This window comes from Cuculus canorus, chromosome 2 (genome assembly GCF_017976375.1).
Source record: "Cuculus canorus isolate bCucCan1 chromosome 2, bCucCan1.pri, whole genome shotgun sequence".
Lineage (NCBI taxonomy): Eukaryota > Metazoa > Chordata > Aves > Cuculiformes > Cuculidae > Cuculus > Cuculus canorus.
The window spans coordinates 113,060,492-113,086,443 of record NC_071402.1 but is presented as its reverse complement, the minus strand read 5'-3'; the positions used below and the strand labels follow the sequence as shown (position 1 = coordinate 113,086,443).

Genomic DNA, 25,952 nt, shown 5'->3' with positions numbered 1-25,952 from the left:
TTCAATGTAAACTTATGGGAAATTGTGATAATATAATAGTAGAAAGCTAGGCAGCTCTAGCTCATGGGAGGAGCTTGTTATTACCTTGGGAAAAAAAATTCTATTGCAAATCCACACAGACTAACTTAGCAATTTGTTTAAAGAAAAAAAAAAAAAAACGTGGGATGGTACAGCTACCTGTCATAGGAAAAAGAAAGCTCATTTAAATCTTTATGTCAGCTTGAATTAATTTATTTTAGACCCGTGGCAATATCCCATGACACTGCAGATTTTTAATTATTAGGCATAAAAGCAGCAGTCTTAATAAATCCCAACAGTAAGGATAACAGCAGAATCATTTTGCTTTCTGCACACTCTCCGAGGCAGTAACTGCTACATTTATTGTGAGGGCAATGTTCAGATCAGAGATGAATCTGTAGAAGCATCTGGAGACAATTATTCAGCAAGAATTAAAAGCAGAACAGACCTGAGAGATTTGTGTCTGAAAGGAAGAAGTCTTTCAGCACTGGAAAAGGCACTCCACCAAAGCAGAGGCTCTGAAGGTTTGCTGGATGGGTTTTGGTACCACAAAACATTTTACCCCATGTAGGAAGATGGTGCACTAGTGAAAGCCAGTCATTTTAAATGAGGGAAGAAGAGGAAATTTTCCACTCATCTTATATAAATGTCAAATAGGGAAAAAAGCCAAGTAACCAATATGTTGCTTTTCCAATGGGATTAGGAAAAGTCACATCGCAGAGAAGCAATAAAGAGATGTAGCACCTGGTTCCCCACCTCAATCTCTTTAGATTTGCCAGAATCTTTTCTACCACAAGGAAAAGACATTTTTAGCTAAAGGAAACTTTCAGAAAGTCCTGGTAAGGCAGTTATGCTTTCTGGCTTTGATTAACAGAAACTTTCCACTACTGAGGAAATCCTAACTAATACAGAGTCCCAATTCAGAGCATTCTCGTAAGAAGCTAATTCTTTCCCACATGATATTATTTTTTTCCTTGCAAAACAAATAACAGATTTTTGAAGGTTCCATCTATACTGCTTAAATAACGATTTCCTCAGTATGCAGAGCACCTCTGCAGAGTGATCCAGATCTTACAAATGAAGCACATAATTCACTTTGCCACATGCTGATTTTATCTTTCATAGGCTATAAACAGTGGAAAATTGTAACACGCAGGACAAAACACATTAGATATATGTTACCTCACTATATTTTTACAATTGCTGCTAAAAGGAAATTACTTACAGAATCCCAATTGTCACTAACATTAAGCTCTTATTTGTGCACCTCGTCCACCAGATGAATCTTCTTCGTAATCTTCACCTGCTGGCCCCCAAAGAAAGGATGGCAGGTGCTGCTCTTTGTATTTGTACACCCATAGCTGATTTTATGAACAGAATTTGCATGATTTAAGAAAGCCCATCACAGCAGACCAGGTTACTTGTGAAAAATCTCATTAGAAGAGAACACTTAGAGTTTACTACATCAGCTGCTGGGTTTCAAACACATCAGCTGGCCTCAGACATCCTAACCAGTGTAGTAATTAGGACACCTGACAATTCTAATCTATGTGATGAACTAGGAGAAGCACCAGGTTTAGATTTTTGTCTCACTATTAAAAAAAATTATTAAAACCATGAAATCTAGTATCTAAAGACAGCTACTACGGAGGAGGTGTTTCCCTCCACTAAATGCAAGGCTTTATTTTAGTTTTGCTTTTTTTCCTGATCAAGATTTCCCATCTGCTGTGCTATCAACTAAGAGAATTTGCCAGAGAGCTCTCCTCAGATTTCACTTGACAATCATTTGGAGAGGAAAGGCTGCTTTTCCCACAGTTTTCTCTCAGGTTCAATTGCACTGCCTTGACCACAGAAAAACCACACCATTGCAGTAACAGCAGTAATGAACTTTTAAAAGTCTGTGGGGCTTTTGGACCTCATGGCAGAAACCCCAGATCCGTGTCCTCACCACCCCACAGTTCTTCCACGTTATAGGACAAAGGGATGCAAATTCTGAGTCATCTTCATGCCTTTCTGACTGTGAAACTACCTTTGGGTTACTCCATCCTCCAGAAAAACAGACTAACTTACACTTTTCTTTCTTGGAAAGCCCTTCTTCAAACTCATATTCTAGCCAAGAATGGGCAGGCTGCAGAACATATATAGACACACAATAAGGCTAGCAGGGAAAAGTAGATCAGTCAGTGACACCTGATTTCTGATAGATGAGACAAGTCTCTGTACTGATCCTTCCACAGGATTCAGAAGGAGAAAAACTTTAAAATGTCTCACCTAGTTAGCGGGATGGTATATCTGTGGTTGTTTATTAATTTACTCAGTAAAATTATCAGACCCTGGAGCCCTCCAAAACCCCAATTTCCCATATGGAGCCTGTCACATCAATGTTTTTTATTCAGACACTCCAGGACTGTATGACCTCAAGTAAAAATATGTTTATACAACCCCACATGAACATGATTTATCAAGGTAGGGATTATGCCTCTCATAATGGAGGAAAAATGGGAAAGGCAGGGTGATCTTCTCAACACCAGATGGTGAACAAGTTATGAGTAGGAAGCAGAATCCAAGTCTGCCTCCTACTTCCTCACCTGATTAATTCTGTCACCTACAGAGTAATAAAAAAGTTTATTTCCTCCAGGTACTATAAAAAATAACTATCTACAACTCCTTTTATGTATCTGTTAGGTAGAATATGGAGATACATGAAGAAAAGATTCTTTTCCTCTGTAGCAGAACCTGTGTATTCATTTCTACCTTTATACATACATTAAAGCTGTGTTTTTATTTGAAATTCTTCTGCCCTTCATAAACTACCCAAAGACATTTGAAATGCACAGAATAAGCAGCAGCAATCATCCAGGAAAATGGAAGTGTCCAAAGAATTTTGGAAGCCAAGATGATGTCTTTATAACCTAAATGAAAAGTGTGCAAGTATCAGACAGCTCATGAGATTCAGCACAATTCAGAAGCCTGGCTTTGTCTATCAGATGCATACACTCATTTTCTATTTTAAAACATAATTCTGAGAACTAACACTTTTCAGCTTAAGTACTGCTGGAACAGCAACTTCCATTGTGGTACAGAAAAGATATAAGAAGGTACAGTACATTTATGCCCCTTTTAAAAACCAGAGCAGTACATTTGAACTGAGAGAAGCAGAATCTTTGTGTGACAAGAATTAACAAAGCCCATGTAAAGGCCAAACCACATTCTGTAAGGTGCCCTGTTATATGAAGTGAGAGAGTTCAGAAGCGGTGCTTATCTGTAATTGCATTCTGCTAGCACCCCCACCAGCTGTGCCCAAGATTCAGGCAGACTTTAGAGGCAGTCCTTCCCTGAAAAGCTCTATACCGAAACGTAAAGAAATTGTCATCGTCGTCTATTCTATATGACCAAAAAGGAACTGGGTCATGCAAAGTTTAACCCAGCTGCCCTTAGATACACATGATCTGAAGGAAAGCTGGGAGCCAAGCCCCGACTTTCAGAATTTCAAGGCAGTAACCTCCCCACATGATTCTCTAATATCAGTAACTGGTGCATCTGAGCAACTGCAGCTATGGGATGGACACTGTCAAACTCGGTGCAAGCCTTCAAGAGTTGATGTATATGCTCATTTAACACAATGCTCAGCATGACTTCAATAGTCAGCAGATTTAAATAAAGCGCTCCAAAGAGCCTGCAGGACTGCAGTCCTGGTGAGCTCAGATCGAAGAGGATTTCTGTCCCAAAACTCCTTCCTTAACTTTTTTCACATCCAGATTAGAGTAGATTACTATTCCTGTAGATAGCCCAAGCCCACCACCCGAGAAGTTCATTTGGCATCCATTAATCTTGTATCAAAATTAGCTATCGCTGGAAACAAGCATCACAAAAAGTAATACTGTCTCTAAAATGAGCTCACCAAAACACAGAGCTTGGGATTTATCTCCTTGTTTTCCTCAGTTCTTATTTGCTAAGAAAAGCCGTGAAAAAACTTTGAGCATTCAATGTTAAGGTATCTACAGTCACCTAAAGAGCAGACAGTGTATGGCCAGGGGAAGGTTGTGGACGTCAAACTGCTGCTTACAACCACCTCACAGGAGGATTTAAAGAAGGCAGCACCAGACTCTCCTCAGAGGTGCACAGAGAGGGACAAGAGATTGGATGAGCACAAGGACATGAGAAATTCTGATTAAATACGCAGAAACACTTTCTCGCCGTGAAGGTGGTTAGAAACTGGCACAGGAGTCCTGAAAGACCGTGGGAACTGCATTCTTAAAGGCCTTCAAAACTCCACTGGAAAAGCCTCAAGTAACCTACTCCCCCAGTCCTTCTGGATCTTCAGAGGTCCCTTCCAACATGAATTATTCTGGGACCTCAATGCCAGAGACTACCCTAAGGAGCAGGCATACATGCAAGCTTAGCTGCATCCCACACCTGCTAACAGTCCTCAAGCTCGGTCAGCTTGCAGCAGTGCTGCTGTTGCCAGCCCTGCAAAATCTTCTGTGAATCCCTTGCCGTTTCCCTTTGGACCTCCCTTATCACCGGAGATACACCAGTTGCCCTGAAAGGCCCCAGCCACTACAGCACCAGGAGCAGGTGAGTGGCAGAACCCCCTTGACATGAAGGAGGAAAACATCATATAACTTTCCTGGCTGACTGTCCTATTTATTGTTTTTTTTCAATCTATTCGTGCAACAGGCATATATTAAAGTCATAGCGAGACGGCGGTGAAGCTAGAGGTCTGGTTTTGCTAGGGCTGATTATATTAAGCACTGGGATATGGTAGTGTATGGTGTGAGAGGCAGGTGTCTGTCAGACAATTTGCAAATTACATACTGGAAGTGTTGTTCAGGATCCTGAATGTTACCCTCTAGTATTACTAATCCTTTATGCAGATACGTACTATTTAATTGCCAGTTGGGAATTACGATGACACGTTACGTGACTAATTTTTCAAACTATAATCGTGCTATTCCCCCCCACCCTCCTCCTTCTACTTTTCCTGTCAATCTCCTTTCGCTCTACTTCGTTGCTGTTTCTCTTGCAAGAAACACCTTCTCTGGTAGCAAGTGGAAACCTTTGGAAGTGAATAATGGGGTTATTTAAATGTACTGCACAGAATGGACTCAAAGAACTACACTTTCACAAGCCTCAAAACCAACCCTCGCTACACAAATGCTGTGTAATACTCCTTTGAAAGCTGGTGTTTCCCAAGAATATTCAATCTCTATAATTTCCCCGATGCGAAAAATAACCGCTATTGACACACTATGTTAGGGAATAATAGAGACACTTGTTAAGTATGTTTTCTGTGTGAGTGGTCTAGTTTCTAAACTCAGCAAAACACTTTCAGGGAGCAACATTCTAAAATATTAACCTCAAATTCCCTTACCTCCAATAGCACTTGGATTCTAGAAGCAAAACACAAGAAAGCATTTTGACATAGATCATGGAGCCTAAGCCTTAAAGGCATCAGTTGCAATGTTTGGGTTTTTTTAAACATGTAACAGAATTACTTCCCCTAAAAAATGAATAGCTGAGGATTTCTGAAGCACAGGAGATACAGGGATTTGTAATGTAGTTCACAGTGGGTACTTCTTCACAGTACAACACACTACAGTTATTTTTTCCCTCTCAGGAGAATTTCCAAAAGCATTTTGTGATGAGAAATACACACTGCCATCACACACAGAAGTCTAGCTACAGGGTTTGCAGGACTGGGGAAACTAGTCATAGATTTCTTCCTTGCCCCTGAAAGTTATTAATTCACTTCTTACCTTGCCAGAGATTTAAAGCGCTTTTGACAATTGCAACTACCCGAGATACAAAGAACCTAAAACGTCCCCTAGATTATGAAGTCCTGCAAACACATCAATGAGACAAAATTACAGCTGTGACTACTGATATCCTCTATCACGTAAGCATTAATTCAAGTTTCCATACTCCAAACACCATTCCACAAGCCACTACGTTGACCAGCCAGGAAAAAACAGAAGCATAAAACAAATGTGTCATCAACAAACTGTAGACAATGTGAACTGTGACGTGTTCATTACCCTACTAACCTCACACACAACCTCAGAGTGTGACAGATGATGGAAAATAATATTTCTTAATTAAATGAACAAACTCTTTCATTCACCACTAATTATCTTTTGTTCTCCCTGTTTGACCACCAAGAACCCTACATCTTCCCCGACCGCCACCAACCCAGCGTAGTGGCTGTTGTGGTCCATAGCCCTCCATGTCTGCTCCTACAACAGGAGTCAGTGATAGGGTGCAGAGCACGTGAAGTCCCAGTTACAGAATTGATGCAAATGAAATTCTTCCCTAAACACTGCTTGATACTTAGGATTTCATATTTCAGCTACTCTAAGGGATGATGTTCTCACTCACCTCTTAAGTGTCCACACTTGAAGAATATCGTGTATTTTTATTAGCTTTCAATGTGTTACCTTCACTGAAAGACCCTCAGCTTTTGCAAGACTGAAAGGCTAAATAAGTCTCATCTATAATTTGTATGTTGGTTATTATGTAGAAACATTGTGTTATATCCTTTCATACTCCGCTCCTCCCTATTCAGCAGTCCCAATATTTTTGCACACTATTTACATAATATTTATTCCTACTAGGGAAAATGTTTGGCAAGTTCTCTTATTATGACTTGCTGAAGGTAGGTGAGGACAAACACAGGCAAGCATTTCTTTATTAACACTGAAAATAAAGCAGTGGTATAGTATTCTCATTCATTCCCTACAAGAATCCAAGCACTTTTCTGTGCTGTGCAACACACAAAGGAAAGGTTTTAACTATGCTGAATGATGCAAAACTTGTATAATAACAGTACATTAATAATACTTAGCACTTCATAGCCATAGCATTTCACTTTTTAACCACTGACCTCCAAGAGCTCAGCATCATTAAATCCATTCTGCACATGAGGAAACCTAAGACATGAAAACTTCCCCAAGGTCACTTGGAAATCAGGCAAACAGCTAAAAATGGAATCCAGGGCTCCTAAAACACAGATTAGTCCTCCAGGCACTCAGCCACACACTCACTTCCAAGGCCACTTAAAGCTAGAAAAGATGGCCTAATTAGCACTTGTATTTAGCCATTTTAATAGACCATTCTTTCCTACGCTCTTCTAATTCCATTTTTAGATACTCTTCTTAAAGCTGAGTGCAGCATTCCAGTCTGCTGTGTGTTATGCAAGTACAGCCTCATCCTGTCTAGCAGAATTTAAATTCTTCACAGTGCTTACTTCAGAAATAATTAAGACAGATCAGGATAGCAAAAAAAAACCCAGCAGAGATCAACCTGCCAAAGCAACCGGTTTCACATTTCTCTCTCCTCCTCCTACGTCTAGGGAACAACTGAACAAACCAAAGATTGTTCCTGGCTCTTGTGCAAAATCCAAGCTATTGCTCTTGCTTTTCATGGGTACTGTAAGCAAAAGGATATGGTGGCTGTGATCCACTGTGACACTTAAGCAAAGTAAGATGAAGGAGATCAAGAGACAGGATGTAAAATAGAGTTAATGGTGGGAGAAGGATGAGGAAGAAAATTGGAATGGAGAAGCAGGCATTTTTAGAAGGAATTGCATCAATTTCTACAAGGACATACAACTGAAGAAAATAATTTTCACTGCTATTTCCTTAAAATTGGTAAATCCCTTAAGTACAATATGAATGAGAACATTCAGAGGTCTTTTTAAAAGCAGAACAAGATCCTTATGGGTCCAAAGAAAACAACACACACATGGCAGAGCTAAAACACTATTTTCTGCTATGCCATGCTGCAAGTGAATGTTCCTATCCAATTCTATCTCTGAAGGAAAAACACATTTCCTGGCATTCTCATGACAAAATCACAGTTCTCAAGTTCTGTAGAAGTTCTCTTGAATGTCAGACAAAGACCTCAGACAGCAGAAATATGCAACTCTCAAAAGGCACACACTAAGTTCCAAGCTGTGGCTGAGGCAGATTACTTAAAAGATATTTCAGCTTCCTTTTACCAGATGGTTTTAGCCTCCTTGCAGGCAAAACAGGATTGCCAAGCAGCACTATACCTTCATTAGCTTTCCACAACTAAGTCCTGAAACCAACTGTTTTGTTACAGCTGAATGCATCAGCAAATACAAGGTTTAGTGGTTAACTAGGAACACTTCTTTTTCTCAAGTACCATCCCAAGGTTTTGCCAAATTTTAGTGGGTTTTTTGTTGGTTCCCCCTCCCTCCCCAGTAGAGACTGGAAAGAGATTTACACAAAAACTTACATCAGCTAAGCTGAAAAGATGTATCTTTTGGCAGGCTAAAATCACAACTAAAATCAATATTACCATGTTTCCCAAAAAATGTGGTCTGTTCTGATGACATTAATGGACATTAGAGTGAATAGGCCCTCCAAGCAAAACTGTACGAAATAGAAAGATTTTAGTTAGGACTGTTCCTGGGGCTGGCAAAGCTCAGATGTATTTGAAGAGGTGTTCTGTCTGCTCACTGAGCCTAGATTTTTATTTTCTGTTGTGATTTTCATGTACTTTTCCATTTCAACCAAACTCTTTCTGCACAGCAGAGAATTACAACATTGACTCTAGTAGAATTAAGCAAAAAGATACAAAAAAGGGGAGAAAAAAGGAGAACAACCTGAAAATGCCGTTCTCTAAGATATTTCTGGCTCATTATCTATTGCGCAGTAAGATGTGCAGAGAAGCAGCAGCTAAACAGAAAACCACCTCCACTGTTTGTGCTATCTTATTACAGGAAAAAAATAAGAGACATAAGAAGAGGAGCTGAGGAGGAGCAGAAGAGCACAGTCCGTGCTCTACCTTAGAGATAGGTCACCCAGAAAGCAACAGGAACTCAAAACAGACTGTGGTGTTTCCCCTCTGTATTTTTCCCCGGAAGAAATACTGACAGTTAATCACAAAAAATCCATGCCACCCCTCCAAAATCAAAAAAGCCCCCACCAAACCAAAACACCTCAGCAATCCCTGAGAAATGCCAGGCACTGCTCCTCCTACAGTGATTTCTAAGTCACCCAGTCCAATCAATAAATCAGATCATAAAATGATTAGCAGTAGCGTTGGTTAATTTATTCACTGAAAAATAACTGTGCCTCAAGTCTCATAAATAAAGAAAATGTTTATAACTAAGTTACAGGTGGATGACTCTAAGGGCTGAACAGGATTGTGGGAAAAGCACTGACTTCAAGGGTCAGAAACAGCGTTTTTATATTACAGCTAAAGATTTTTCTTCCGAAATGAAATTCCTCTGAGACTGTTTCTGGTGGAGTCAGCAAAAACTTACATGCAGTTCATCAGCATTCCTAAACCTGTCTGCCTGTTTTGCTGTGCACATGGGTGAACGCAGGAGTAGTGGAAGAAAGAGATGTAATATGAAACGGTTGAATGACTAAAGTAGAAATATGCACCGGCTCCACAGCTCTCTGTGTGGCTGCAAAACATACTCCTGTCGTTCTTCTGCCTCCTCACTAGGGGAAGGGTGTGTGTGCAGGTTTTCCAAGGCAAAAGGCAGAGAAGGAGAAAGTGCCCTGGATAACACAACCTCCTTTGGGTTCAAAAACTGGCATTTGAAAACATTAAATCATTCCTATGGGATCTCTGATTTTAGGGCCCTATGGCAAAGGGCACACACTTCATTCACAGAAACTATGCAAAAGCTTAAATTCCAAGTAGGTATTGATGGGAAACAGGTGGGAGAAGCAAGTCTTTGGTGAGCACAGGAATATCACACAGCATTGGAAAGGGACCCGGCTCTTGTCTCCATCCTGCGTTCTACACTAGATTGGAAGATAAAGAATAAATAACCATCTTTATCACATTTGCTCAGCTGTTTTGGTCACCAATGTTCAAAATGAAATTATGAGGAATTGGGCTATTTCGTCCACTGTTCTCGTTTTGTGGTACTACACCACCACAGCTAAGGCTACTTTTGGAACCTCGTCTACAATACAGACAAGAAGGACTACCAGAGTCATCCGTCACAGAATGCCCCCTTTGCTGCCGTTAGGTGTTTGCATGGATTTGCTTTGTTTTTCTGGTGCCATCTTTAAATGTGTTGTCTATGTTAGCCTCAAAAGGGTGAGATAGTAAATCCCCAATACCCTCTATAAATAGAAGCCTGGCAGTATTTTCTTAACAGATGTTAAGTATTATAACAGATTGCACTGCTATTTTCTCTGGTTATTTGCCAAAGTAAGCCCAAAGCATCCCCACCAATAAACTGACATTTAGGAAAGCACTCAACACCGCAGTCACAGCTGAATGATCTATTCACCAATATTCTTTCTTCCACTTCCCACCCATCAGTGGGATTTGCTGCAAAATGATTAGCTGCATTAACACCATCTGCACTCAGGTTCCATTAGTAACCCAGGCATTTCAGGACATCCCAGCCCTGCTCAAGCAAAGTCCAATTACTGATTGCTGATTCATCAGCCCAGCTAAGCAAGCCTGGAAAATGCAACAGGTAACCAAACACTCTCGGAACAAATTAACCTCTACAAAAAGCAGGCACGTCACACCTCAGGGACAAATCAACCTCTACATGAAAAGGTACTTCATGTCCTATCCTGCCAGTGTTAACTACTGACAGGGAAAAGCTCAAATTGGGCCACAGCTGCTTTACACAGGCTGCTGAACAACAGGCCCTTACCTTGCTTGCTGGCAGACACTGCAGATCCAAGCCTTCTCCTTCTTCTGGTAAGAGCTACAGCTCTTGCAGATGTTGTACTTGCAGTCTTGGCATTGTCGCTTGCTGTTGATAAGAAATGTGAAAGGCGAACAGCAGCGAATACAGCAGTGCTCGTTGAACTTCTGCTGCTTGGAAAGGATGCTACACTTGTTACCTTCTTCATCCAACTTCTGCTTCATTTCACTGGAATGACAAGCAAAAGAACAAAAAAATAAACAAAATTTCAATGGGAAATATCCTCTTTGCCTTTCTCCTCATTCCTTACCTTCATGTTACACTCTTCAAATAAATTTTGCAGGGGTGAAATAAATGTCATAAATGCATATTCTGAATCCAGAATTGGGAAGCAAAAACTCCTATATTCCCTGACCCATTTAGACTCTCTGAGTCACAAGCCAGGGCAAACAATCTCCCTTTACTCAGCTCCAGCAAGACAGCCCTCAAGAGCCAGGCTGCTACCGCAGCAGGTACTCCAGCTCTGCAAATCCATAGCGTTATCTGAGAATTCAAGGCTGCTTTCAGAACACTTTACAAATCAAAAATCAGTCTATGGAAGTCAAAAGGTTTGGTGCACAGTAATAAAGAGTCCTACTGATCAACAGTTCTGAAAACAAAAGTGTTACGTTTGCTTTGCTCTGACCCATGGGGTCATATTATTCACAATAACTCCAGTTTGTCAAGCAAGGTTAATCACAGGCTTCATTTCAGAGAGGTTTGGATATTTCACTAGTTAGGACCAATTCTGAGCCAACTGTTTGTCAAAATGATTGTATATGCCCTAAAGTTTTCTGCATTCCAGCATCAAGCCTGGAATGCTAAAAAGACAGGTGTTACTGGGCTATACATTTTATACCTCTTCCTATTCTAAGGGACGGGTGGACAAGGTGCTGAGTGGCATGGTTTCGGGAGTGTTAGGAATGGTTGGACTCGATGACCCAGTGGGTCCCTTCCAACCTAGTGATTCTATGATTCTATTTGCTATTTCTGCTTCAGATTCATAACTCAAAATAAAAACAGCCTATTTTATGAAAGTCTGACAGGTCAATTCTAAACCTCAAGTCTAAAAGGCAATTAAGGCAGTGGTCTACAGCATACAATTTTTGAACTTGCCTATATATCATATTTAACTATATTCCAGATACATACCTTTTGTAAATTTAAAACTTTAAAAAAATGTGTGTTCCTGCTGTTTGCCCCCTGTACAAAGGTTTGGCTATCTTAGACCAGCTGCTCAAATCCATGTAAATACTCTTTGGAATTTCAAGTAAATAATCTTTCCTAATTATTTTTCTCCAGATGGCAAATTTTACTTGATTTTCAACATTTTTACAGAATGTTAAAGGTGAAAAAGGCAAGAGAATACAATGTACAACAGGAAATGCCTGAACTACACAAGTCAAACTGGCTTCCTTGGGTAAACTGATAGAACTATCCCACAGATTAAATGGGATGGTTAGATTATTTTGACTTATTCCCATTCCTTTGTCCTACCATGGAACCATGTGGACATTCTTTATAGAGTAGTAGGAGAAGAAATGAGCTGTTCCCCATGCTGTTCCTCCATCCACAGCAAGCATCCTCCTCTGTAGTACTGGAGTGAGATAGAGCAATGGTTCTGCAGAGGAGGTTAAGCAGATACACTGGGTCCCAAGAGGGAAGCTGGTGAAGGCAAGGACTGTATAATACAAGGAAGATTTCCGGCACAGAGAAGAAGCATCAGCAGTCCAACATGCTGCAATCTTTGATTCAGGCTGAAGACCCCAAGCAGTGAGTGCTGGCCTCCTCATAAAATGAGAACAGCTAAGGAGTTGAGGTCAGGATGAGCAGTGAAAGGAGATAGTTTGTGCTCACGTAGCTGTATTATCCTCCAGAATTAGTAACACGGATATTTTGTACTATCAGCCTGCACACTCAACACTGGCATCCTCAGTGGCATTTTGAACTCTCGTTAGGGCTGTTATGCATGACAGCAACATAAACCACAGAAGCAAAGCCACCTAAGATAATGCTCACACAATATAAAAAAACCCAGGCAGTTTCATTCACAACACAAGCCTTTTCATCAGTGCAGGCATTAATTACATCTCTCTCCTTTGCCTGGCTGCCAACATTCATTATAGTGGTAGAACCTTAATGTCATTAAGACATCTGCCTCACTGTTAAATAGGACTAGAACTGGCCAACAGGTTAAAAAAGTCAATAGGATAAGGCTGGTAGAGAGCAAGAATGGCAGAAAAAGCCTCACTTCCACAGGAAATCAGGCAGAACAGAAAAGAAAGTGATGCACCTCCCTCTCATGGCTGTAACAAATTAAGGCTCTCATGCACTACCTGCTAAAGGTTATTCTAGTTTCCATCAGGAGTCAAATGGGAAAAAGGGACTGTCAACAGGACTCGTCAGCTGAAGGCAAAAGGCACGTCTCCACACTATTTCCTCGGAAATAAACTATGGGTTTCCTATGAAGGTGAAGTGCTGGCACAACACTGGTAGGCAACTGAATTTGCCTGGTTTAAGGAAAATTACACAGTCAAAGGGAAAAGTAGGCTCTGGATTATTCTCAGCAATACAGAGAAAACTTCACTTGCACATGCCTTCGGCTGCATGATTACCGTGAAGTGAGCAGGATGATTAATGTTAGCTCCAGTTTCAATACACTGAGAAAGTCTGTAGTGCTGGAACTCAGACAGTACGAGTCGAAGTTCAAGTCATCCAAAGTTATAGTCTCAGACTTTACCTTCAGGATTTTCGAATGGCTTGGTGCAAGATGATTCTAACAATGGTTTAAGGAAGGGACTGCAGCCAACAACACTGATTCTCTCATGCAGTGAAACTCAGTTCCAGAAGGTTGACAGTCAGTTATGCAGAAGCTGACTTTTTCTAAGAGGCAGGTCAAACCACATGGACGTGGCAAACATTCCTCCTTCCCTTCCTCTCCATGCAACACTGTCCCTCAACAAAAGACAGATGAGGAGGATGGGATAGAGAAAAGAGGGAGGTTGTGTGCGCACTCGTGCACTTACTGCTCTCATCATTACTTCCCCAAGGGGAGAATGTAACATATTTATACATAATATATATACCTATAAATGTATGTGCAAATAAAACAAACAACAAAAAAGACTCTACACAAAAAAAATTCCCATTTGAGAAAATGACAGAAGAATGGAAACCACAACTGACAGAATTTATTCACGTCACTTAAGTCACAAATAACAGCACTCAGCTATTACAATTATGTGTAACACAGTAATAAGGATCTGCAGAGAAGAGAACTCCTGCTGTTTGAATGAGTCTAAGATTGGATTTTACTTTCTTTTTCAAGTGGCTGCATTTCACTGATTGCCTATAAATACAAAAGCAGCAAAGAATACTCAAGAGATACCCAACACATCTGTCACCAAGACTAATTCTGTCACAAAACATTTTTTTTTTCACTATCAGTTCCAAAATTTACAGATGCATAGTCAGATTTTTCCAGAGGTTTGCATAATTCACCTGCAACAGTTTGCAGAATAAATATACAATTAACTTCAGTCAGCGTTCCGGGTGATAAACTCCTGGCATGTAATCCCACACAAAGTCAGGTTAGGAATACTTCCCAGCATAATGCTTGGGATGTAGGTTTTGCTAATATATTCTGAGGGTGAATAGACCTCTTCACCCACTACATTTTTTGTTGCCTTTATTTATTTTTTTTTTTAAACTTAAGCAGATTTCATTATCATGGTTTATTTATTTTTTCATGTTTTAGAGGATTTTAACTGAATTTGCAGGTATGATATTCTTTCTGCCTTGCTGGTTTGGTACAGTGGTTTGCAAATGATACAGTAGGTTAGGTATTCTGTTATGACAAAGAGAGGTACTGCACAGCACACTGCAAGGGAGGACACCGCGGGAAAGTGGCTGGTGAGTTGAGCAGACATGCAGCACATCTCATTGCACGACTGCCCTTCAACAGCTGGGCAACAGCCCCTCTGAAATACTTTATCTGGTAAGTAATTTTTGGACTCTATGAATTGGCAGCCCCTTCTGTTTCTGCAAATAACATTGCTTCAGATTTGTAAATACAGGAAAAACCTGGAAAACTGAAGCTACAGGATTGTTTTCCTTTCTCTTCACCACCACCAATTTACAGAGTGATTTGTCCAAAGCCACCAGCTTTTTATATCCTTCAGTTTATCTGCTGTACAATAGCAGTAACAGTAAAAATCACAATGGCAATAACAAACTTGTTTGACCTAAATACATACAGAACACATCTTTAGTGACCACATAGTCTTCTCCAGTTGCTGTAAGCAATATATTTACAACTAATATTCACAGCAAATGACCCTCAACTTTTTACAAGACCCGACTGCCTTATCTAGATAAAATTCTGCTTTAAGTCACTTGTACATTATACAGCTAATTCAGTTCCTACTTATTAGCAAGTAGGATAAGATGCATTCAGTGCAGGGCTGTAACACGAAATGCTCTGTTGACACTCTGGACCAGCCTATTCTGGTGGGATAAAACATGATTGAGGCATTTTCTCTGAGTGGTTGTGACACCCTCAGCTTCAAAAACCGTCTGACAGGTTCAACATAATTCTTCAAATATTTGCCTGAACAGTGCCTTCTCCCCTAGTAAGTTTACATAAAACAACTGGTTATCGTATATAATTGCTCCTCCTGAATACAGAAATACAAGCTTGTTTGAAAAAAGCTTTTTTTGCCTCCCACCCCCCCAAAACCTCTTTTATATGAGTTAACTCTTTTTTTTTTTTTTAACTGGCAGTGTGATAAGGGTACCTGTTGTTTCTCAGAGCTACAGTTTGATATTCACAAAGTCCAATGGCTGCAATAATTCTATATTTTAATAAGTGAAACTAATACTAGATGGCCCTGCACACTTCCCACCAGGAGGCAATACTGTGATTACATACTCATGGGCTGGGGGAAGTAGAGCTATAACATCAAACTACAAAGTCAACAACAATATACATGTTGGCAACTTGCCACAGTAAGATAATACGGTGACGTTTAAAAAAAGCTGGAAGGTAGCCTGTGATGTTTTTGAGAAACAGGCTAAAGAAAAGTCACTGCCACATGTATAAGGCTTGGATGATCAAACTCCAAGTCTCCCTATTGCAGAGTGTCAATGAAAGGGAGTTCATAAAACAGCAGAACTGAAATCTGTATTAGAACAAAAAAGCAAAGATGACATATCTGTTTTCCATACAATAAGGAGAACAATTCCTTATGGAAACCTGACAGTTGGCTTGATTCACTCAGTGACTTGGACAGCAGAGATACCATGCCTTTTTTTCCCAACAGATTAGTTGTTGAAACATTTGCACGGGATGTGGAAGATTAATTTGGGTCTCTCTTCTCTTTGAAGGAGGCTTAACATCTTCACTACTACCAACTTAGACATCCCTCAAGCATTTTTCTTCCTCTTTGGTAAGATTACCATTAAGTTGTTTACAAATAATTACTGGAGCACAGAACAAGACAGAAGCATAATCAAGCAGTCAAGGCATTCACAAGGCCAGTACAACTTGTTTTAGTCTTGCCTTAAGAAAAAGTTCCACAGACATCACTGACGGTTAGCACACCCCTCTGGGAGGTTGGAGACAAAGTGAGGGTGTGCCCAGAGAGTTTTGTTTGAATCCAGCTTTGGGAAGACAATCCAATTACCCTGTAAAAAGTAGCCTCATACAGAGGTATTTATGGGAAAGCAATGGGACCGCTACCACTGGCAGCAGCAGAGTCAGTCCTTTGGAAAGGATACAACATATATTAGTCAGCTACAATGCAACATGCCAAGCTCCAGAACAGAGTCTGTATAAGAAACTCTGTCTGCCAGGCTCCCCAAAAGCCAGCTCTCTGCTCTTCTCTGACGGAATGTCTCCAATTATTGGGTTGTGGCCAGTTCACACTTGGCTCACACCAGTCTCCATTTCACACTGTCCAGTTTAAAGGCAAAGTCCAGCCGAGGAGCTTCCCATTTGCTCTGTTCTTTCTTGGATGATAGACAAATACAATTTTTCCTACTGTTTAACCACCTTTTATCTTCCCCAGTAGAGTAGAGCTTAAATCTATTCTAGTTGCCTGCACAGGAACAGAGGAAAATAGAGGGACAATGTTCCTAGGAGTTACAGAAAAAATCCCATTTCCTTCACATCACTCCCTCCTGCTGAAAAGAGGAGCAGCACTTTGACCAGAAGTTATCAAAGACAGCCAGAAACTTTCTCCTTTAGTACAACAGAGGAGAGCTTCTGTTTCCAGTTGTCTTAATTCAAATTACATTTCTTTTATCCTCTTGGCCCTGGAAACTTTTGTCCTTTAAGGACTAGTGAGCAGGCAGCATACACCACAAAGTGCTTTTCTTAGAGGAGCAGTCTTCTGCTCAGTTGTGTAGCTGGTTGTCTCTCTGCATTTGTTTGCAATATCTTACTCCTCTGACTAGATTCGGAGTGGTCCATAAAGATGACCACTTTGCCTTAAAACTGGTTTTAATCTTACCTTGACCACTGTTAAGAGCCTTTAAGACACTATTTCCCTCCACAGAAGAGAATGCTTTTAGATGCTCTCTTTGGTCAGGCGCCCTTCGTATGCACCCACATGTACAAGGCACAAAGACATTTCACTTAGCACAAGATCCGGATTTCTACATAGTCTGGGGAACAGGAAAACAGGTGATGTACTGGTTTGCAGCCTTTGAGAGAAGCCATTTCCACTAGCTGCACCTTGTGGTTTTCTACTCCCACAATCAGTCCAAGTCTCACTGGTTGGGACTGGTTTCCTTGGGATACTTCCTGATCTTTCAGATCAGCCGAAACTACAAGTTCTATCAATGGTCTCAAAGCTACAGTGTTGGAGGACAAAGGGCTTTTCCTAATCAGAGGCCAAAGAAAACACAGTATTCCCGTCTCTGCTCTCCTTAGAGCTGCCAGATATGCACCAAATACTGGGGTGGGGGTAATCCTCCTTTCCTTTAATCTGTGCAGAATCTGACAGTCTCTTACTCTTTGGCTACTAGCCCAATGACGAGTCACAAGCTGACTGCAACTGAGATTTCTTTCATTCATTTGTTTTCATTGTTATGTTCAAGGTCCCAGGTTGTGACTAGTAGCAGTTGTTCCCACCTCTGCCCCTTTTTTTTCCCTCTCCTTCTCCTGACTGCCCCTCTCCCCAGCAGCTGATCAACTAGGTTAGTGCAAAGCTACTAAATTTAGGGAAAACACTCACCAAAGGTTTACAGATCCTCTCCAATCCTTGCCCAGGAATTAATTAGCCAGAGTTGCCAAGGAGATGTGCTCACCATTTCATCCCTTCCACGCTTACTGTGACACAGAAGTGTGACACAGTGCAAAAAGAGATGACAGGGTCACATATGTTTTCTCCCACTATAAAAAGTAAGAACCAAATACTCTCAGTAGGCATTTGCCTCCACAATAATTTACTCTTCAAGTGTTCAGTGCTCAATTCTTTTAGCTGCCTCTTATTCTCAGGCAGTTATTCTTCTCCATCAGGACAGGCGTCTAGCACAACTCCCTGGTCCCAGGCAGTTCTACGTAATTACCACACAGGCCTTTCATTTCTCCTATGTCTTTGCTACATTGTCCCTGGTGAAAGTCTGCATGCCTTTCTTTAAAAAAAAAGTAGAGCACACGATGGTACTGTGTCCCTTCACAGCAAATGTGCTATCTCAAAGTGATGGCTTTTTATTCTAGGCTCCTGTCAACACAGTCACAATTGTGCCCTGTGCTATATTTAACACTTAGTACATCTATTAGTATTCTACACACTGCTGGTGCTGTCGTAAAGCCATGCTAGTACACATGCAAACATGCTGCTTGCAGTTAGGGACCCTCCAAGGAGCACACACCGCTTTAATCTGTGCAGAGGGATATTGATCCACCAGCAGTAGCTGACTTCCAGGGAGGACTAGACAGCAGGGAGTGCACCATAAATGGGAATAATTAAAGTAATATAAAAAAAAACCAAATCAAAACACAATGTCTTCAGGGAAAGATGGGAGAATGAGACATCTCAGCATTCAAGCACTAGGAGGCTCACAAATAGTTAAAGTTACTTGTATCAAAAATCAGTAAGATGAATATTTCACAGTCCAATTACTTCAACTGCAGTAGCATTCTTTCATCTAAGATCTTGCAAGCATCTCTTAAGGATTTTTTTCTCTTCGGCTTTTCATTTCTATAAAATTAAATTTCTATAAAATTAGCGGGTATTCCTACCAAAACTCACTTTTAAACTTTTATTTCTCTCCCTTTTCAAAAGGAGGAGTAAACACTGATGGTGCTGCATATATGCTAACTGACGATCTTGTCCCATACATTATTTACAACTGTTGTCAAAGTCTTACCCTTTTGTCGCTTTACTTAAAAGGCCTGTGATGACATCCTGTTGCCCTTAAAAATCTATGCTAAGGATTCAGCAACTACAGTGCATTCAAACTGAGCCCTATGTCCACTGCACACACCATGTGGCTACCAAAGGTATGAACCCTGTCAAGAAAACAGTAACAGAAGCAAACACATGAAAGGTGAGCTGACAGACATTCAATTTCAATACCACCACAGGTCTCATAGGATAGCAAAGTCTTTAGGAGTTTAGGATAACCTGAACTGAACACAAAAGCAATTTAAGTGAGGTACGAGAGTAAAAACCTATTTCAGTATTTTCTTAAACAAAGTATCTCCTTTGCAACAACAATATGGAGACTGAATGGGCACCATATTACACTACTGACACACTCTGTCTGCCTCAACTGATGTTCCTTGGAGCTGAACAAATTAACAATAAAAGACGGATGTATAACATACTTTTAAAATATACAGTTGTTCTACAACTTGGGACAGCACTGCAAAAAATAATCAGGTACCTGCATAAAGTATCATTGAGTCTGGGGACAATCTCCTTCTAAAACCAAAGAAATATAGCACAATGCAAACACTGTTGGGTGGGTTTGTTATTCAGTTTGGGTTGGGGGAGGTGGGTGTTGTTACATTTGCAAACACTTCTGATAATGGAAAAAGAATCGAAGTAACATCTTCATGTTTCTTATTAAAACCATAAAATAAATATTGTGAAGACCTGTGGAAGTTTTGTGCTAATGACAATTGAACCAATTACCCTGCTGACAGAACCAGAAAATTGCCAACATACTCAACACTTGCTGTTTTCTAAAAAACACATATCAGGCACTGCATTTGCTAGAGAGAGAACAGATTCAGTCAGCAATAAGATAAGCTCATTCCAGACCAGTACCTTGCTTGTCGTACCTTAATCTGTTAACAATTTCATGCTCAGATGAAGCTGTTTCATAAAATGAATGATTTTTTGCTGTGTTACTCTATAGACACTGCACTAGTGGCTCTTAAGGGAAAGTCTCCTTTACTGTTGCTGGCACAAGCACTGTCAATCAATGTCTATCATAAGCTGGAAGTGACTTATCATAAGCTGGAAGTGACTGACATATCAGATTGTAGATAAATGAAATAAACAATATATTGGTATAATTTGAAATTCCTTCTTCTCACTTTGTAAACCCATAAATCGTCAAGAGACATTGTATTTAACCCCATTTTCTTTTGCCAGGTGGGATATCACAGGAGCACAGATTGTGCACCACATTTAAGTGATAGGCTTTGAAATCTTCCGTGGGCAAGTAGAGCAGCAAGGGAGAAGCAGGTCTTAAATTATAAAGCAGGTATTTTGGGGACCTGTAGGGACATCAGAAATGTCCGCAAGAAAGCTGCAATGATCTTCTCCAAGCAGCAGTGCTGCAAGTATGGACTCCTTTGCCCTCCTGTTCTAATACTGCCACATGGAACATATGAAAATAAATCTGGCTTTTGACATACTTTTTCCTCACTCCTCATTCTCTTCTGCCCTCCTATCTCAGTTTGAGACAGCTCTGCAGCCTGGTACGGTGTTCTGAGGTGAAATACTTCACTAGTATTGGGGACAGCACTTCCACTGCAGGTGCAGAACCTTCCAGGTAAATCCTGGGTTTTACCAATTAAATGAGAAGGGCCAAAAGGTATGCAATACATCACTGCAAGTGATCAAAAGCTAAAAAGTTTTCTCCCTTCCTCACTATTACATTCAAACTGAACCACTGACCACTACTAAGCCTAAGCTTCCAGCCAGTTTTCATTCACTTTATAATTTCACCTATCCATGCCATAGTCCCAGAAAGTGACTACAAAATAGCAAACTTTGATTATTTATTTTAGCATTTTGTGACACCTTCCTCTTAGATTAGAAACAATACTTCAGGGTGTGCTACCCTAACAGACATCCTAAAAACCTAGCAAAACATCATTACAGTTTTACCACCTTTCTTACACGCCCTCCTCGATTTTTGACTTCCTACATTTGATAGCAATTTATAGCCATATAAACATTCCTCCCAATCTGATTTCCTCTCAATAAAAGTCATTTTTCTCTCCCTGAAACATATTTCTCACTGTCTGTCCACTGTTTTCCTATAACTAACATGTCTATGCTTCCTCCTTCTTTTTATCCAATTACAGTAGAATTTTATTTTATCTTTCAATTTCCTTCCCAAATAATACCAAGTGAAAAAAAATAGTTTAACACAGTTAATTCCCTGGTTCATCTAATTTTAAAGGGATGAAAACTGAATTCCTGGCTATATCGTCCAATTTTGTCTGCCTCAGAGTATTCCACAGAATCATAGAATTGTTAGGGTTGGAAGTGACCCTTAGAGGCCATCCAGTCCAACCGCCGTGCAATGAGCAGGGGTATATTCAACTAGATCAGGTTCTATTATAATTATCTCTTCTACTACAATTATGTACAATACATTCTTTACACAACTGGTAGCATGTATGATTCTACCTTTCTCAAGAATTTGCACTAGGCTCAGTGTTGTTACTGAGTTACTATTATTTACTTCCCTTATAATGAGAAAATGAAGGGAGCCTTCCTTGACCCTTCCCATAGAACATGCAGCAGAATCAACAAGAACAGGCAGCAGAATAAAAAGCAGAGCTCACTGAGGAAGCAGATTTCATAGCCTGAGAAGTCATAGCATCAGAGGACTGCGCATGTGTTATTAGAGGAACCAGCAAAAAGACACTCATTCCACTTCACATACACTTGAGATGAGTAATGCTTCATACATGACGGCCATCTGCCTGACGAAGTTGACTTTCCAACTTGCCTGTCTTGACCACTGCCTTCCCAGGAGAGTGGCTGCCACTCCAGAACCCAGGTGGGATGGGAACAATGCCACGTCCTGCACAAGCATGTGGAAACTTGCCCTGTGTCCTCACACGTCAATGTCCACTCAGTATTTCTCCACTTCCTGAGACAACCCCAGAAGTCCTACCTAATGTGCCTCAAGAAGAAAGCAGAAGGCATCACCAAATGCTCTAGGCCATTCTGGTAATAGAGGGTTGTTTCAGGCGAAACACCTATGCTGCTAACTGCATCACTTAACTGTGTACTTCAACAGGTTCTGCATGGACATAGCTCCTACAGTCCCCTTCCCTAGTCCAGCTCCTCTTATGCTTCTCATGCTCCTAATGTGTAGTAAGTACTGCTCTTAAGTCTTCTGCACAGACTCTGCAATTCAAGCAGCTTAAAAATTGCAAGCCCTGCAACTCCTAACAATCAACAAAATACACGTCAAGAAATAGCAGCTTCATATTTTAGTAAATTTAAGCTTGTAAATAATGGGGGGGTTTAGGTATAGAAAAAGTTTGCAATATCCATACAGGTTGTGTTTGTTATAAAGACAAAGACTTATAAGCTTAAAATTACAACATACCTCTATTGTACACAAGACATTTTTTTGGCAGACAAAATAAATCCGTTGTCACAGAATGCGTTTTATATTTAACATGATATAATGCCCCACTGTGTTTCATATCAACAATATTAATATCTTCTGGAAGCAGTATCACGTTGCTTATTGCAAATCAGACAAATCTCTCTGAATGAGCAGGAAAATATAGACAGCACCTCCACCTCTCCACTTAAACACACATACTTAAGGTAGTTCTTTAAAAGGTATTGGTATATGGTATCGCTACAGTAACACCCGTATTTAACAAGGATAAAATCTTCATTTAACACTATTACAATATTTCAGACATCTCTCACAGTTCGTGTTCTTGCCTTAATACAAAAGCTTTTTATTATCAGAATGTTTCTGCAAATTTAATAACATACAGCTATTTTAACAGTTAAGGAATATGCAGCAATAGAATGAAAGGAAATTAGCGAGTAAACATAAAAAATATAGAAAGATAATAATCTGGAATTTATTTAGAAAATAAAGGTCCTTTTTATTTTGCAGCTGCCTTTACAGTCACAACTATGTAGCTTTACTCTGTGTGTGTGTGTAAGAATGCATGTGCACACATATAGATAAACTGCTTTATTCAATATCCCTGCAAGTGAAGGCTGGAATCTCACGCACCTAGTATTGTCCACAGCCCATCCCCATGGAATGTAGTACTAAGCACTGTCCTTGAAAAGGCAATTCAGCTACAGAAGAGGAAACGCAGACAGGTTACCAGACTAGTGGGATACTAAGGAACTAGTGATAAATTAAAAGTCCTCTTGTGCAGATGCTCCCACAGTTCTCTGTACGCCAGTAATTCTTCCTCAGCCCTTGACAGTATGCCTCACACAGGACACAGAAGGCTACATAAAGTGAACTTTCCAAAAGAGGAAAAATGATACAGAGGAACAGGAGAATCCTGCATTTTTTATTCCTCCTGTAAGTCTATGTGCACTCTCTGCTTCTTCCAAATCTATTAATCTGAAACACAGCATATGTACTTCAGCAAGACATTTTTGGTGAATGGTAAGAACAATTGAAATAACCCAGAAACTTTTGAAAATGGAAATTCATCTATTCCAGCAACTAGGATTCACAAATATTTTCAGAAAGATGATTAGGTGGTAATTATTTGGAAAAGATGGAATGATTTTTCTATGTTCTACACCCTTTTTAAAATTATGTGGTTTGATTTTTTTTAAATGTTAAGTTTCGTTCTAACTTGTTCCTAATAAAAGAGTTGCACATACTATTATTCAGTTCTTCTGTGGATACTGCCATTCAGGTATCTGATGCTTTCCTCTCTGCTCTCCCTCACACATTTTCTCTCTCCGAAAGCAGCAGATGGAAGAGATCTCATTTGTGTGGAGTTACGTCACAGACCCCAGACTTGGTTCACGTATGTTGTGCAGACCCTCCGGCTGTTTCTGAATTTGCAGATAATTCAACATACCAAGAGCAGATTAGTAGAATGAACTATACAGTGCTGAAGGCCTACACCTACACAGTACGTGGTTCAGCAAGTTTGCTTCAGGGAAGATAGTCTGATTCTCCGGGCAAAATATTCCCATCTTGCACATGGTTTGAACCCATCTCAAGGTGTCATTCATTGGTCCAGAGACCCATCTGTTCAACAGGGGAAGTTGATAACCAAACAAAGCACATTTGGTGAGCACTTGGAGATAAGTTTTGGCTTAGTTTCTTCCAGAAGGAATTTAGCTTGTGCACACCAAAACCAACCTGTGATGTAAACTTTGGTGTGAAAAATGAGGATCGGTAGGTTTGCTCCAAAACTGTCCTACTGCTTTAAACTGAAATGCAAATGTAAATGCAATCTCTCCCAACAAAGGTACCTGAAGTAGAGCATTTTTGATTAACAGGTCTGTACAGCATCATCTACTGAGTTTGGAAAATCGCTGTGATACCTGCCACATACATAGCCATTGCTCACACGCAGCTAAGGTTTTTTATACATTTCCACAGCTGCCTTGCTGAGAGTTAACAGAGATGCACAATGCTCATTTACAGAGAGATGCAAGAAGCAAGATGTAGTTTCTGATTAGGAATTCTTTCTATTTAAAAACAAAAAAAACCCAAACAAACTGGCGCGCAAAACTTGCACGTGGGCTTTTGACAATATTCTTTGAAACAGCATTAGAGTATCCTACGCCTGCTTGATGTGTTTCAAGACATATCCTGGACTGCTATACTTAAAATCTGCCTTTATAAAGCACTACCAAGAGGATCCTAATTTGCACCCACTCATTTGAAATACCTTTGAACTTAACTGATCTAATTCTCCATAGCATTGCATCAGTTCATGCCAGTGTCACTCCACAAATCCCATCATCACTGTGGTATAGTAAGAGGGATAGGGTAATGGAACAAGTAGCTAAAGAGAAGTACAAAAGCTACACCTTTTGTAGCTACAGCTTGAAATGCTACCAGAAGATGGTCAGGCTGTCAGCCTTTATTCAGTAGTAGAAAATGGGTACAGGAAACGGGAAAACACAGTCATTTTCTAAGGCTTTTCTGCTGCCATGCAGACTCTGTGCTTCAGCCAAATCCTCCTTCCCTCATCACACTTCCAAATGAAACCAAAGCCCTTGCCTTTTTGGTAAACGTAGCTTAGATTTACCTTCCAGGCTTAGTTACTGTACTTACAGCATGTGGGCAGTGGGCTAACAGCAAACAGTCCTCTCTTAAATCTCTCTCTGTAGAACTGCATCTGCCAATGTGTGTCTTTCAGAGATTTAAATACATCAAAAAGATGCAGGTCACCAGAACCAAAAGTCAAGCAGTTATCCCCACAAGTAGGGTGAAAGAAGTATGCAGTCGAGAACCAGTTGCTGGCAAATCAGCAGCCGCTTATCTTCAGTCAGGAGTATGAAAAATACAGGCAAACACCGAGACAGCAAGATGATGGTTTTACTAACATATGGGGCTACACGTTTTTTTTACCCAATTCTGTACTATGCTCCTAGACCTCTTTCAAACGACCGCTCTAGGCCAAGGGTGCAAATTTCAGTCACTATGTCAGTATGTGGAAGTCACACATAAAAAGGAATATTTTAGCACTGAACAATAAAACACAAAATCCCCTAAAAATCTTGATTGATAGCCAATTATTTTTACTGAGAAAAACAATTGCACATATTCTTGCCTAAAGCAAAAAGCTTATTACATACAACATTTTTGAGAGCTCTAAAACACAGACTGGAATGCATCAATACTTATAACCAAGGAGTCTCTCCTTGAGCAAAGAAACAAAAATCTTTAGAGGAATTCAGTGCACTGGTTTTATATAAGTAACTATAAAAAGCAGCAAAAACAAAAACTTAGGGTACAATCAATACTTCACACAGCAAAGCAAAGTTTTGCCTCAAAAAACAGAGGCAGGCTTGAGAAG

The 25,952-nt window shown here is 40.2% G+C and overlaps 1 protein-coding gene across 4 annotated transcripts in view; it reads right to left on the bottom strand.

Moving 5' to 3' along the window:
- Positions 1-25,952, bottom strand: part of MYRIP (myosin VIIA and Rab interacting protein) — a 221,138-nt gene that overhangs the window by 104,679 nt on the left and 90,507 nt on the right. For all 4 annotated transcript variants that reach the window (XM_054059793.1, XM_054059792.1, XM_054059796.1 and 1 more), the window contains exon 3: positions 10,679-10,900. In XM_054059793.1, coding sequence (XP_053915768.1) covers positions 10,679-10,900 — 222 coding nt within the window. The remainder of the gene's footprint in view (positions 1-10,678; positions 10,901-25,952) is intronic.